General features: G+C 31.5%; 1 protein-coding gene across 1 annotated transcript; it reads left to right on the top strand.

Annotated features, from left to right (window-relative positions):
- Positions 1-457: 457 nt before the first annotated feature.
- Positions 458-6715, top strand: LOC145635844 (translation machinery-associated protein 22-like). Its single transcript, XM_081687211.1, has 7 exons — positions 458-686; positions 1020-1082; positions 2556-2620; positions 5077-5158; positions 5661-5728; positions 5818-5901; positions 6346-6715. Exons 1-7 carry the CDS (start codon positions 539-541, stop codon positions 6400-6402), a joined length of 567 nt encoding a protein of 188 aa, XP_081543337.1. The 5' UTR covers positions 458-538; the 3' UTR covers positions 6403-6715.
- Positions 6716-16569: the final 9854 nt, after the last annotated feature.

The following is a 16569-nucleotide window of genomic DNA, read 5'->3' as shown; positions in this document are numbered from 1 at the left end:
AACTTGATGTGAGCTTATGATTTGAGATAATTTTTATCAGGAATAAAACTATTTTAGTTAGGAATAAGATAATTTTTATTTTCACGTGAGTGGGGGAATAAATGTGTGCATTATAGACTGGACTCACGTGAGTCCGTTCTACGCAAAACCTGATTTGCATCCGACTTGTCCTATTAACATTCCCTACTCCCTAACTATGCTGATAAATATATACTAATCCGACTTCGATTTTTGTAATAACATGATCAAATTTTATGTGACCCGATAAAATCCGAATCTAATGTAACTCGACCCAAATCACACACCTGATTTGACCCCAAAACTTAAAAAAGATTGGATCCTTATTCAGTTATTCCTTTATTTGTGCGCAAGTATAAAGATGCACCAACAGTCCAACACTTCTTCATCGAACCCACTTTGGTGATTCCTTGCAAAACACAAACCCAACACAAAGAGAGCCCTTTTTGGCAGATTCCTCTGTGTGCTCATCTTCCTTCTTTTTACGCGCACACACAGAAAAGGAGAGAGAAAACTTTCAATGGCGGAGAAGCCAGAAGCAGTGAAGGTTCTATACTGCGGTGTATGTGGTTTACCTGCTGAATACTGTGAATTTGGACCTGAATTTGAAAAATGCAAACCCTGGTTGATCCAAAATGCTCCTGATATCTACCCTGATCTTATTAAAGGTATTAATTTTCTCTAATTCCATCATTTTAACGCCCCCAATTGATTGTTCTTCCCATTAATTTTTTAATTGAAATTTGATTATGTTCTTGCTATAATCAAACCCCACAAAAACCCATTGATTGTAAGTAAAAAGTTTCAATCTTTTGATTCTGGGTGTTTTCAATAATCTAATTTCTGGCAATAGCAAAAAAAACCCAGAAAATTTTGGGGATAAAGTTTTCAATTTTTCATAAAATAAAAGAAAAGAAAAAAAACGTTTTTGATTGTGTTCTGTCTATTTTAATTGTCAATTGATAGTCTTGTTTTTTTCCCCCTTTAATATGATTATTCAGAGAGCGGTGGCAATGAAGTTGATAAGGTATCTGATCAGATGCAGTCCACTTCAATTTCTGCTGGTAACACACTGTCCAAGCTACTTAGTTGTGGAAGCTATTGTTATAAATTTTCCTGTTTTTATTTGTTATTAAATGTACTCATTGAGTTGCTCTATTGGTTTTTGACTATTGATGCTAATTAAATTTCTCATAGTTTGACTTCTCATGTAGCTTATGTAGTAAATTAATAGAGTGGTGATGAAGTATGGTGAATTCTATGGTTTGAGTGTTGTGTGAAGTATAAATATGGTTTCTCGAGTATATTCGAATTTGGAGGCATTAAATTTTCACAGGCATCCACTTTGATGTTATGGTATAGAGTAGCCAATCCAAGACCATAGTGTTGGTGCAAAATACAATAGCTTAGGATTTGTTATATAGTAGATTTGTAGGTAGAAATTTGGTAATGAAATTTACCCCCCTTTGATTGGTTAGGCACACTTCATCCTCTCATCTATGTTGTGTATTTATTTGAGATTTGGGTTATCTTTACCCTCTTTATGTGGTCCTTTTTCTCGGTGATGAAGGCTTAACTCTTCTCATATTTGACCTATAATGAAATTTACAATACCCAATCTAGACACCCAACAGAAATAGTCACTTCGTGATTATCAGGATTCGCTATTGAAGATTCTCGCAAGGACAGGAAAATTGAGTAGAGTTGAATGAAAGAAATTAAGAAAGAAACAAATGATTGTGATCCTACTAGCTTTACATATGATGTGTGCCCCCTAAGATCTTGGGCATAATTTAGAGCAATCATCTCATGGCTCTTTCTAGAGCCCATAACTTGAGATTTGAGATCAACTTATTGTAGGAGTACTAACGCCTTCTATTCCTCGTTGGAGAATTGAAAAGAGCTTGTCCGGTAGGCCATGCTAATTGATGGCTACTGCTCATAGGCATAGAACGTGTGTTAGTAGAGTGCCATCTCTTTCTTTCTTCCTCAATTTATATAATAAAAGGTGTAGTGGGCGTTCGTTTTGGGAAGCAACAATTTTTCTCTCATTTTGAACTCTTTGAACTTTGCTTTCCCTCTTTATTGGTTAACTTTATTATCCCTGATTAAAATATTTTTCTCTGTTGTTAAATTTTTAATACCCCTGAAAAACTTATTTTATCTCATTAAAATTTCTTTTTCTTCCTGGGAACAAAATCATTTGTCCATTGAAGATATGAAAATGTCAGTTAGGAAGTGTATTTTTGACATTACATTAGGCTTTGTTGACTTGTAACAATATGTACAGAAAGCTCATGTCTTTCGAAAACTATCTGCTTGATGTTTAGCTCACATCATACTTTTACCCGAACAAGTAGTTGACTGTTTTTCCATGTGATTTGTGAACCTAAGTTGTATACTTTGGTTTCTTGCATCATTCCAAAAGTGACTAATGAGTACTCTAAATTGATGTATGTTAAAGGCTGTTGTATTTCCTTAATGATATTTAGGATTTTCTTGTCTACAACATTTCCTTATTCGATTGGCTTGTGCAGGTGGCTCTTCAACATCTCAACCAGAAGAAGTAAAAAGACTTCCTGGTGGGAAAGTGAAGAAGAAAGTAAGAATTGTGAATTTACCCTTATTTTATTTCTTCATAGTGATGCTACTAAGTGTAACATGGCTACATGAGTTTTATAACTTTACAATGACTAGCTATGAAATCCCTTAGGGTACACAGCTTTATTGGCTGAGGGGAGAACATGCTTGGATGATGTTTTTGTACATGCTATAAAGATGAACAAACCATTGTTATCTAATCTATCCATACACCACACTGAATTGCAAACTGAAAAACGTAGATTATACTTGCGAATTGACAATTTTTGGTCCACTTTAACAATTAGATAGAGTATTGCAAACCCGTACCGAATCTCATACTAGGAAATTAGGTAACATCGGCGAACTATAAATGGTGTCTCATGTATGATTTATTTGAGTTTCTTTATATGTTTCTTAAGTTTTGAAGTGGTGAATGAGTATGGATATCCTATGATGCAAGTGGGAATTGGACATGAGTCATGTTGTTTTGTTATCTTGAAGTAATCAGATTGTAAGCTGTAACAATTCATCATGAAGAACTGATCCTAGTTGAATTCAGTAGTGGGAGATATAAGAGCTAGATTTTATTTATCTATCTGTTTGAAGCTGAACAGAATCTTGGATGATGGCTTTTCCTACTAATTGCTGTCAAGGCTGAATTGATAGCTTTTCCCTTTTGTTTATAGTTTATTTTAAAAGCTCACATATCAGATCTACAATGTTTGAAATGCATTAGTTGGGTTTAGCTATTAGCCTCATGCCTTCCTCTGGTTATGTGACTGGCTCAGATAGACCCCTCATTCAAAATGCATGCTTCAGTTAACAAATCAAATGGCTTCCCCAGTATGTCTTCATCTATGATATCTCTTTTTTTGGTCAAGGGTGTTCATCTGGTTGGCGGTGGCCGGTGGTTGACATCTTGGGATTTCATTTACCTAACAATTAACTTTTGAATAACCACCATATATAATACTACCTATTATGAACGATAACAATAGGGGATGAGGGTTACAAAGGGAAACATACCACATTGTTATAGTTTGTGGGATTGATGAATTGAGTGATTATTGATTCTCTATGTTCCATGTGGAAAGTTTTCAATATTCTCCTAGTCCTCCTTTGTAGGGAAGAGGCTTATGAGAATTGTTAATTCCATTGCCAACCACATCCTTTACCTCCCCCTAGCAGTTACATCACTGCCCTTCGATCTTCCTTTTTGATAGTAAGAATCGTCATAAGTATAATTACGTTGGGTATCAACTCTATCGACACTAACCAAATCTAGCTATGATCTGGGAGTATGCATTGAAACCTGAAGGGGCATGTATAAATTTGATATTGTTTTCTTTCTACACCTTGCAGATCAATTTATTAATTAGATGCCTCAATCCACAAAAATCCCAAATGTAGATGCTATATGTGATGAACCAAGATCTATCCACTTTAGGCCTAATATGTGAAACCAATAATTCATTCATATGATTCATTAAGGATTTCCTCGTGGGTTGAAGAGTGTGTATTCACCTGTGTATTTCCAGGGCCCTTATTTTCTGCCCCCTTCGTCCTTTACTCTCCTTGTCTTGATCTCAAAATCTCAACAGCTGATAAAAGCCAGAATTCAGCAATATTATGTGTTCTTGTGCTGGCCCTTCTGAGTTTTATTGTGTGGCTGTCTTCCTTCTCTCCTCCATTGATCTCCTGCTATCTGCTCATACTTTGATGAAGTCCATCTGTCTATGGACCTTGCCCTTTATTAGGCCATGAATCTTGTGAGAGCAATCTACTTAATATCTACCAGACTAGCTCCTATTTAAGGTTTTTCTTTAATGTTACTTATATTCAATATCTCTTTTTTGCTTGCTTAGGGTTTGTATTCAAGAACTCTTTTCCTTTCACTTTATTCTAGCACTGAATTTTTGTGAAGGAATGAATTACTCCGTATATAGTTTTTCCTGCTTTGCTTCATAGATATTTGCTTACCGGCTTTAACCCCCCCCCCCCCCCTCCTTTCCTGATCTCCATCCACAATAATTCAACTGATGGTGATGCAGACATATTTATATGAAATGGGGGTTGATTATGATTATAGGCAAGGTTGACTCTTATCTTATATTCTATACGTTGCTCAGCTTTTTAATTTCTATGCCTACAACATACACAACGCACATGTGAAGTGTGTGCCTGTATTAAATAAATAGAGCACTGTTATATCTTGCTGAACTTCAAGTAGTAGGTGGGTGCTTGTCTAAGCTAATAAAGAGTCATGTAGATGAATCTCGTGCTTGTTTTCTGGGAATATTTGCCTTTCTTGCATTTTTTACAGTCATCAAGTTAGCATGAGTTTGGGTAACTGCTGTATGTTTACAATAGCAATTCTTGTTCTTCTTATTACAATTGCTCTGGTGTGGAGTTGTGCAGCATGTTTTTGAGTTTGGCTTGCATTTACACACTAACTCTATTTTTTTTTGCTTGTAGGACAAGAAAGAAGTTATTATTGAGAAGGTTGTACGGAATAAACGAAAATGTATCACTACTGTGAAAGGATTGGAACTTTTTGGTGAGATTTTCTGCTTGGATTATTACTTGAATATTGTTACATATGTTATTACACTTGAGTGATTTCATGTACAAGGTAACAGGTTGAAATTCCCTTAACCAACTCAATTGCTTATAAGTTATATTTAACAATACTTCAATGATGTTTATTAGAATTATTATTGAAGAAATTTGATTAATTACATAACCTTTTTCTGTCCAATTCCCAACTTTCTAGAATTCTAGTAATCTAGTACGGAGTATATTGATATTTCTTTGCTGGTTCAAAGTTTGCCAACTAGATACTCACCTATACATATATAAGTAAAATTTCAAAAATATCTAGCTAAATGTTAATGACTGCCATATGATCTTGCTTCAAAACTCAAAATGAATCAGACTTGATTAAATGGATTCATCTTGCTGACCTGTTTGTTAATATGTGTTTGTTCATCGTAGCTTTTAGTAGTAGTTAATTCATTGTCAGTATGGGTTCTGTATGCTAATTTTGTTGAATTTTTCAGGTGTCAAACTCAGTGATGCTTCAAAAAAGCTGGGGAAAAAGTTTGCTACAGGAGCGTCCGTTGTTAAGGTTATATGATTTTAAATGTTAGATAAATTATTCGCTTTGCTCAGAGCTCACCTACTTAATAATTAAATCTTGTGGCTGATCTATTTCAGGGACCAACGGAGAAGGAGCAAATTGATGTTCAAGGGGATATAGCCTATGATATTGTGGATTTTATTACAGACACTTGGGCTGATGTAATATACTGCTCAACAATTCTTCCTTTGATTTTTGCTCTTACCTTATAATTTGTTGCATGCTGAGCGGCAACGCAAGTTCATAGAAATTATACCTTTTCATTTCTGTGCTCTTTTTTGGTATCAGTCATGCAATTATTATTGGATGTTTAACATTTTGGTGTTAGAGTGGGCTTAACATGCCTTCCTTGCTCTCGTTCCTTAACAGTACCTATTCCCTTTGAACATTTTGATTTTAAAGTTGTCTTTGCTTACCTCTGAATTTTTTGCATCCTGGTGATTTTCTTGGTTGTCTTCTCTTTCTTAAATAAAGCTGTTGTTACCTCGCATTGTTTGTGCACCAGTTTCAAAATGGTATTGTCAGACTTTCTTCATTATGCGCATTTCCCCTATTAATATTTCTACCTTCCTTTCCAGATCTAATTTTTTTCTTCTGTATTGCAGGTACCAGAAACTTCAATTTTCTTCATCGAGGATGGAAAGAAGGTTCCAGCAGCTTGAATTGAAAGCCAGATGGGAAACTGAGAAAGCTCAATTAGCTGTTACTTCAATACATGGCTAGTTCCTTGTGAAACAGGAATCAAGCGTAGTTCATGTGGGGGTATCTGCATAGGAGGTCTGTTTTTTCTTTTATTCCGGCGATAGTTGCCCCCTTGTACTTCACGTTCAAATTTTACATCTTTTTTTTTGGTGAATTATATTAACAAGTATCCTATCTGTTTAAAGATGTATGCTAGTAGCTGCAATAGTTTTTCGTATTTTTTTTATTTTATATCTTTCTTGTGAGGTATATTGAAAATTCTTGAACCTTGTACGACTTGTTTGCATCAATAATCAGTAATATACCATTGTGATTGTAAACTAGAAAACTTAACCTTGAAGCCGAGTGAAGTGATCAGAACTCCCCCCTCTCTCATTTCTTTTCAAATGATTGGATTGAAGGATTCATCAGAATAATGTTAGGATTTGTTTGTTGTGAATTTTCGTGGGTTGGTATTATTAGCCTGTAATTATGTTAAATTAGTAAGCATATAGAATGGTTTATGAAGTACAAGGCGTATAGAATAGTTTATGTTAAATTAGTAGCATACATCATATGAACAATAGTTTATGAAGTTGTACAAGGTTTATCACTTAGTTTGTAAATAAATATTAATCCACCAGCAAGTTTGTGAGCTGTGACAAATCTTTACTAGAGACATCGAAAACTAGACTCAATTCATTCATGGATACAACAAATCAATAGACCTTATCGTTGAAAAAGGTAATCAAAGCGTTGTAATAGGGCAAATTTAATTATACAACCGGTTGAACTTAGGTATAATTTGTCATCATATTTACTCGTTTATATGAAATGGGCAATTTTTTTTGTTTGCTCACTTGTACAAATGATATATATTTTTTTTCTCTTCTTATATACTTTCTCCGTTTTCTTATACTTGCAACAGTTTGACTTTTACATTATTCATGTACTCTACTTTGACTAGCTTTGACGATTTATAGCTAAGAAAAAATATAGTCATGTGGGATCTTGTCAGATTCGTCTCGGTTTATATTATTTTAATATCTAACATTTATAATTTTTACATATTTGATAATTAAAGATATAAAAGATTGAAATAATGTATCGACAAGTGTGAAAAGAGAAGTGTTGCAAGTAAATAAAAACAGAGGAAGTATACAATAAGAGTAAAGAACTAAAAACCTATATTTCTTCTCCTCTTTCAAACTCTAAATTCCTAAGACATATTTCTCTCTTTAAATTCATAAGTGTCATAAGACCCATATTATTTCTTTAAATTCATACCCGAGTAGGGCTCTTTGTTCTCCTATTACATTCTCTAAATTCCTTGGACTAAATATTTTTCTTTCTTGACGGGAATATTCTATGTCGAGTTTGAATTTTTCTAGCTAAATGTACAATTTCAAATTTATTTACAGGTTTAAATTTTTATAGAGTATTTATTTTTCTTCTATATGTAGTATAAATAATGCTTTATTTGTAAAAATAAGCTTTTTTTTTTTTTTTTTTTTTTTTTTTTTGCTAAAATGCAGAAGTTAGCAAATGTTTCTGCTCATTTGCAGAAAATAGAGCAAAATTGTTCACGCACTTCTTTTCCCTCCTTTCTTCCCATTCTAACAATGTTTTTTTTTAATTTTTTTTTTATAATTTTAATGTTCCACTCGGTTCATCTTTTGAGTTAATTCGGATTTGGGGATCAGTTCTGGATGATTAGGTTTTAATCTCCTTCTAATTGTTTTTGTGGGGGATTAAACACGCGGTCCTTCTTATCAAGTGTAGTCTCAATCACCATTGCACCAATAACCAATTGATATTCTATCAATGGATTATGAATAAACAAAAATGCTTCTATATTAACTTAACAATAACAATAATAATTCTAAAAAATTAAATCAAGCAAAGTATACCGTTCAAACGAGCATTAGGTCTATATCACCTTTTATCTTTAAATTTTGATTGAATCTTGTTTCTTTAGTTAATTACTCTATTCATGAACAATTACGGTTAATTTTACATATTTCTGCATAAGACATTAAGGAAACTAAGGGTTACTTAAGATGTTAAGATCAATTCGCAAATAAAGTGAATTTTAGAATTCCCTAATTTGGATAGGCCGAGATAAGAAAAATAAAATCATATATGTTTAGATATAACAAGAAAAAATAAGTCCAACCAAGTTTATTTTAGGAAAAAAAAGGTTTAAACAAGCTCGATTTACGACTATAATAGGGAGAGTAATAAATTCATATAACATCAAGCATCTCCAAATTTTGAGGTAAATTTTTTTTTTTTTTTTTTTGGAAAATGTTATATATAGTACTTAAGGCTACATATAAGCATGAAATTTACACTTGAAAATCGTAAAAAGTTAAGAAATTATCAAAATATAAACACTAATAACACTGATTTACGCGTGTTTTTGTCATGAATTTTTAATTTATACAATTTCAAAGAGTATATTTAATGTTTATATATAGCCCTTAGGGCTACATATAACATTACCCTTTTTTTTTTTTAATTATATTTTTTTTATTTTAGTGTTTTGTCTGACAATTTATACATCAATTCTAGTTTTAGCACTTAAAACTATCGATTAGAGCGAAATCCATTACTTTACTAGATACATGAGCAAATTAAAAGATGAAAACAAAAAATCTCAACTTATTAGTATGAGATCACCTGGGCCAAATTTCTAAAAATATGCAATTCAATATTTCAATCAGCATATGATCAAGTAACTTGGTACTGTATATATTTTACCAGATTCTTTAATTTGTGTGTCTTCTCTTTTATGGTATTGATGACAGACTACAGACTGTAAGTCTGTACCAAGCCAATGTATGGCGTAAACCAGCATTTTTCCCACTGAATCTCCTAACATCAAAATATGTGTACTATTTTTATTTTATTTTATTTTGGTCATGTTAATTGTTGTACGAGTACTATGAATCTATGACAATGAGCAAGACTTTTATATCATGGTGCACCAGGATATGTGTAAGAATTTTCACATAATAGATAAAAGAAGACTGAAATTAAATACAATGTTCCAATAAATTTTTAATTAATTTATTGTGAACCATTATTAAAGACACTATAGTTCACTATATTAAAATGGCGAAGGTGAGATTATTAATTTTCAATTTTCCTAAGGAAAATATTTTATCATACTTATTCAACACCAGACACTAGGGTTCGTTTGGCATTGCTGTGGTTTTCTGTTTTTTGGTTTTTTGTTGTATAAAAGTATATGATATATGTCGCATAATGAATCAAAAATTATTTAAACTTATTAAAATCATAATAATTTTGAAAACTGACAACAAAGAAGTGGAAACACCTTTTTCTTGTTTCCTGTTTTGGTTTTTAGTTTTGAAAAAAAACAGAAAACTAAAAACCAAAAATGATGCCAAACAAGCCCTTGCTAGTAAGGTGAAGGGCAATGGTTCGCATTCCTTTTTGCATGCATCCACTCAAAGAGATAAATTATTTGCTACTTGTAGAGTTGTAGATTATAGGGTGTGTTTGGTAAAAAGCTTTTTAAAGAGCTTTTAGCTTATTTTGTCCAATTAGATGTTTAACCAATTAAAAAAACTAATTTGAGTGTTTGGTATATAGCTTATTAAAAAAGTTTTTTAAGCCGGGCTCAAAAAGCTCTTTTAGAAAAAGCTCATTATAAGAGCTTTTTAAAATTAGCTTATTGTACAATTAGCTTTTTGTTTCTTTAATACACTAAAACAGCTAACAGTTAACAGCTATTTAAAACTTTTTTATACAATCAGCTAATTATAACCAGCTAGTCAATCCAACTACTATAACCAGCTAGTCAAACCAGCTAATACAATCAGCTAACAACTAATTACCAAACAGGGCCTATGAATATTATCAAGAACAATATTTAGTTACAAGTTTAATTGCACTCAAAATTAAGGTACTTAATCTATTCAAAAAAAAAAAGGTATTAAATAATTAAATGAACGAATATTGCTTCTATCCATTCAAATTGACCCACTTTCTAAAAGAATCATGACTTAAATTATTTAATTTGAACTTACATAACTTTATAAGGTAAGAGACACTGAGATAAGCTATCTATTACCACAAAAAAAGCTAACAGTATTTAAAAAAAAAAATAAAAAATAACCGTACCTATTCCCTTTAACATTGGGAGTAATTCATCACACATTTACACCCCACAAGAAACAATAATGAATACTACGTATAATTTACATTTGAATAAACTCAAACAAAATGTTGATTAAACTAGATTTTACAAGAATTTTTTACTAGATTTAGAAGATTTGAAATGTGTTAACCAAGTAGTTAATGTATGATTTCATTGGATTTTGAAGATTTTGAAGATTTTGCAAGATATTCACCCATGTGAAAATTCTTCATGAGTCTCAAAACCTTATCCTTTCATAATTGATTACTATAATAGACCAAAAAATCAGCTTTGAAAGAGAATGTTCAAAGTTCAAAGAGAAAGTGAATGTAATCTGGCTAGTTGTGTTGAATGTTTTCCATGTTCAAACTAACAAAAGAGTCAAAACAACGCATGTTTTTCTTCCCCTAGCTAGTTACTAGTTAGTTGTGTTGAACGTTTTCTATGTTTAATTCTCTTAGCTAGTACGACTCCTACACTCCCTCGGCTTAATTTTAGTCGCAATGTTTTAATCTTGATTTTTTTAATACAGAGTAATATAATAATAATAATAATAATAATAATAATAATAATAATAATAATAATATATTTCGTTAGATTCATCTTAAAATTAAAGTTGATATTTTTACACTATTAGTAATAAAAACTATTAACAATTGATGTTAAAAAATGGCAAACATGATGAAGATAGATACAAATACAATGCAATAAAAAATCTATGGAAAACATATTTGTGTTGAATATGTATTTATAGTCATGATTATTAAAGGAAATTTATCTATTTATACGAATTATACCATTATGGTATAAAAATTCATTGGCTAGCAGCGAGCTGCATGATCCCCATATCCCTCAACTCGTAAAAATTTCTCGTATGAGTTATATTTTTGATTTATTTCTTAAAGTATACTTGTGAATGATTTTTCCAACTAAAACTTTCATATTATAACCCAGCAAGGCAGCAAGTTAGATGAAGTTGAAAGGGAATGAAGTCACCTTGTAATTTTAATGTTACTAGTTTGAGCCTCAACAATCATACTTCCTCCGTTTTCTTTTTAGATGCAACACACCCTTTAGCGCGGTAATTTAAGAAAGGTGGGATTTACATGATACAATAAACTTTAAAATAGGATGAGTGGTTGTTAGGAGTGTAATTTAGTCGGCCATGTGCTTTAAATAAGGGAAATAATATAGTTTTTTCCCTAAAGTAACTTTCCTTTTATAGTGTGTTGCAAGTATTGAGACTTTTTCTTTTTAGGAAAGTGTTGCAAGTAAAAGAAAACGGAGAAAATATATGATTAGGACTAGAGGGGTTATGATTACCTCTCCCCTTCCTTCTTTATCTACTCTCAAACGTTGACCTACGTAGCTTAGTTGGCAGACCTGTGAGAGGCTGATGCCCAATATAATCATATCATATATCTCTAATACTTCCTCCGTTTTTATTTTATTGCACCATTAGGACTTTTACACTATTCACTTAATCTTCTTTGACCATCATTTGTGATTTATATGTTAGGAAAAATGTAGTCATGTCTCATGTGGGATCTAGTTAGATTCGTATTGAACTCGATCTACTTTTCAAATATCAAAATTTTCTAATTTTTACAAAAGTATAATTGAAGATATTAATAGCTAAAGTAATGCATTGGGAAGCGTGAAATCTCTTATGGTGCAATAAAAAAAGAACGGAGGAAGTATATAAAGTCAAACTTTTTTTAAGATAAAATTGTTGGTTTAGAGTTTAATTTTTTTCGATAACAACACGTTTCTGGCCGCACCATGCGACAGGCTGCCAAATCAACAAATGACAAAGTAACCCCCAGACAAAGTAACCCTTGACCAAATGACCAAGTAATTTAACCCCTGACACTACAACAAAATAAAGCAAAGGTATGACAAAGTAACCCCTGACCAAGTAATTTAACCCCTGACACTACAACAAAATAAAACAAAGGTAACAGTGCAAAACCATTGCCTAATATAAAAAAAGTGTTGCCTATATATTCAAATATGTTTATAAATGTTGCCACTTCCAAGCATCTATATATTATACTAAAAGACAAGCGTCTCAATGTGAGGATGACAAATGTCACTCTTTCATTGGCTTGCTTATGTATAAAATATATCTATATAATTACTGTTTACATATTCAAGCATAGTTATTTTTGTTCAACCTTAAACAATAAAAGCAAGTTTCTATACATGCATAAGATTTTCATGATTTCCTAACATAAATATTGATTTAATTTTTAATAATAAAATAAATATTTTCCAGTACTCCAAATAATCCATAACATCTTTTAAATCTTTATTTATAGTCATTTAAAATATAGATTGAATTTTAGTCATTTAAAATGTGATTCTTTACAAATAAAGTGTATATTATTTTTATTAAAATTGGGTTACTTTTTTACATATTTGAGTAATATTAATTATTTTAAGGGTAATTTTTTTATCACTTTGAGAGATCTTTATAATGGATGTACAATAATTATTGTTCACCCGATTTCTTTGAAAGTTTGTGTTATAAAAGCTACCCTGTAATGAATGAAAGTTATTTATGCTTTACAGATAAAAGTTACCCAAAATAGTCTACAAGTTATCCTAAATTCAATACAAGTGGATGAATACAAAAGTTTTTGATAAAGATACAAAATAGTGTAAAAATTACTTTTATCGTTTGTTGTACTTCTTGACAAATGCTGAATGCTGAGCCAAAATGTTGTCTTGGAAAAAAAATACATAATCTTGAATATAAATTTAATTTTAATCGGCCTTTCATTTTCTATACAATGTTTTTTACAATGACCTTTTGTTTTTCTTCAATAAAAAAAATTAAAAAAAAAAAAACAAAACAAAAAAACAAATACAAAAAGTTGAACCAAAAACCAATCTAAAAAGAAGAATAAAAGTTAAATCGAATTAGACATTTGACAAGAATGGATAGATATAAAATGTATTATAACTATTACTCGTGTTTAAAATTGTAAAATTCGCATTAACAATGCTATTACTAATTATGATTTTTTTTTTTTAGAAAAACTAACATTTTGATTTAAAAATCGTGCATTGCTCATGCACTATACTAGATATACAACAATCATGAGCAATAATTTATGTTGTTTTAGACATAATAATACTTTTAGCTATAATTTAAACTTTCAAATCAACATTTTATTATAAAAGAATATACATGTCATTTTTATTACACCTAAACATTATATAATAAGTCATATTGTTAAAGTTCTAATTATATTATTGGAATGTAGGTATGATACTATTTTCATGTACTTTACATTCTATGTAATTAAGTATAGTATGAAAATTAATATATTTCATGTAAAATAGTATGTGTATATAATATAATATTTTTTTATAATATAAAAAAGTATATGTATATGATATAATATTTTATAATACGGGTTCTCCATACCAAGTATAGTCCCAATCACCACTACACCAATTAGGTGTTGGTGTAGTGGTGATTGACACTACGCTTGGTAGGGAGGACCCGTGTTCGATCCCCTGCAACAACAATCGGGAAGGGAGTGGAACCTCATAATCCAAAACTGATCCTTTAATCCTGATTCGCCCAAAGGGTGAAATGGATAGAATAGTAAAAAAAAAATGATTGAGCAACTCAATGCATGTATGACAGGAATTAACTTATCCTTTATCTATCTTATACAAAACTCCAAAGTCTATTTTTTTTTTTTCAAAATATAATAATAACATTTGTAAATTTTTGTTAATATGAAAGATATAAACCTATCAAAATGTATATATAGTTAAATTGTTTAATAACTTATATCAAATGCATAATTTTATTAAAATTATTTGCATGTAGTCATTTGTTGGATGTTGTGTTGCTATGCAATGTTCAAAACTTTAGTTGAGCTACTTTGGTTTAGTGATTGTACGGTAAAAAGATATTGACTTCAATCTTGAAACATAGTAGTCTAATAAATTCTAAATAGAAAAATTATAACAAAAGGAAATGAAAATAGTAAATGGCTTTAAATATTGAAATAAACATAACCTTTTAAATCAATTTAGCGAATTCAAGAGACAATTTTAAGCTTTTAAAATACATGTAAAAAGAACATTTCTAGAGATATAAATGTCCATGCACTATTATAAGTTGTTATCCTTTTTATAATTAAGGTAGGGATAAATCTTAATATATACTCCGTACATTTTATTTATATAAAATTATCAGTATTCATACCTATATACGAAGTATTTGTGTTATATACTATATTTAATCAGCTGTTGGTTATATGACTATTATATAATATCTAGTTTTTTTCACAATGCTTAACTTAGGAAAATATATGTACTTGTAGGTCAGATATAAAGTTATTATCGTGTCTATAGATTTGGTGAGTGCGACGGGTAAATAAAACATGTATATATTAGATTGATTGTGGCTACTGATGCGGGTGGTATGATAAGAAAATTTAAGTTTTTTCACAACGTGAGATATAAATGAATTAGTCCACTACTCTTATATAGTTATGTGGAGTATTATTCAATTATTTTCCATTAATAAAATAACATTATAAAAAATTAAAAGAAATTCAAATAACATAAAATACCATTCAAATAACATTCCTTTAATTTTTTTATTGACCATTAGTAACCAAGTCCTTTATTAGTAATTGAATTACCTTTGTTTTTATTTTATTTTTCCTACGGGTTTAATAATTTGATTTATATATAAACCGTGCATCGCACGGGCACTATGTTAGTTTAGTAATATAGGAGTAGTAGGGCTCGAACTTGTGACCTCAAAGTGACAAGGTGAGTTCCCCACCAACTCCACCAAACTAACACTTTAAGCGATTGTTGCCTTATATAGTCTAGAGCAACACTTTTTTTTTTCTGTTACTTTAGTTCAAGGTAATAAATAAATATTGTTGTGTTAGATTATTAAGAGTAACATTTCTGTAAGTGTTGCATATTCTCATTTTTTTTGTAGTGGACTGACGTAGTAACCCTGGCGTAATAACCCCCAGTAACCCCTAACTGACCTAGTAACCCCTAACTAACCTAGCTTAGTAACCCCAAGTAACCCCTAATCGACCTAGTAACCCCTGACCGACCAAGTAACCCCCGACCTAGTAACTCCCGACCAACCTACACCACCTATTGCACATTCACTCCCGTACCCACTGCCCCACGTCACCAACAACCATGCCACCACCACAATTCACCGAACCCACAACCAAACCACACCTAAACCACACCCACATCACAATAGCACCCAAACCACACCAAAACCACACCCAAACCTTACCCACCACTAGATCACTACCCAACCACACCTACCCAAACCACTGCACCTGACCACCGCACTTGACCACCTCACCTTCCTCACAACCTGCACAAACTCAAGCAAAAATTGGAGCTTCAAAATTTAGGGGAAATGTTAGGGATTGGAGCTTCGAGCAATTCCTCATAATCTCTCCTTCAAATTTGCAATCACCACAAAGATGAAGACGAAGGCAGAGGTGGAGGTTGATTTGGCTGATTTCCCCGGCAAAGATGAAGATGAAGACGATGACGGCGACGGAGGTCTGGTTGGTTTGGAGCTTTTCGCCAGGAAAGATGAAGACGAAGACGACGACGACGGAGGTCTGGGGTTGGTTTGGAGCTTCGACGACAACGAATCAAAGACGGCGACGACAATCTAGGTTGGAGCTTGGAGGACAGGAGAGGAGAAAGAGAGAGGAGAGAGAAAATGAAAAAAAATTACAAAAAAAATTATATTATGGCTTGCCACGCGGTACGACCAGCCGTATACGAAACTTTGTGTTTCGATAAAATTATACTATTTCATATGTATAAATTTAATTATTACTCGTTTAAACCATTTTGAATTAGGAAATTTTTCAAATTACCACCCAATAATATAACCATTTCTGAACTAACCATCCGTTTAATATTTTATTTTAAATTATCACCCATTAAATTA

The sequence above is a fragment of the Chenopodium album genome, chromosome 6 (genome assembly GCF_948465745.1).
Source record: "Chenopodium album chromosome 6, dcCheAlbu1.1, whole genome shotgun sequence".
Classification (NCBI taxonomy): domain Eukaryota; kingdom Viridiplantae; phylum Streptophyta; class Magnoliopsida; order Caryophyllales; family Amaranthaceae; genus Chenopodium; species Chenopodium album.
The sequence above is the reverse complement of the archived record's forward strand: the minus strand, read 5'-3'. Positions and strand labels throughout refer to the sequence as shown.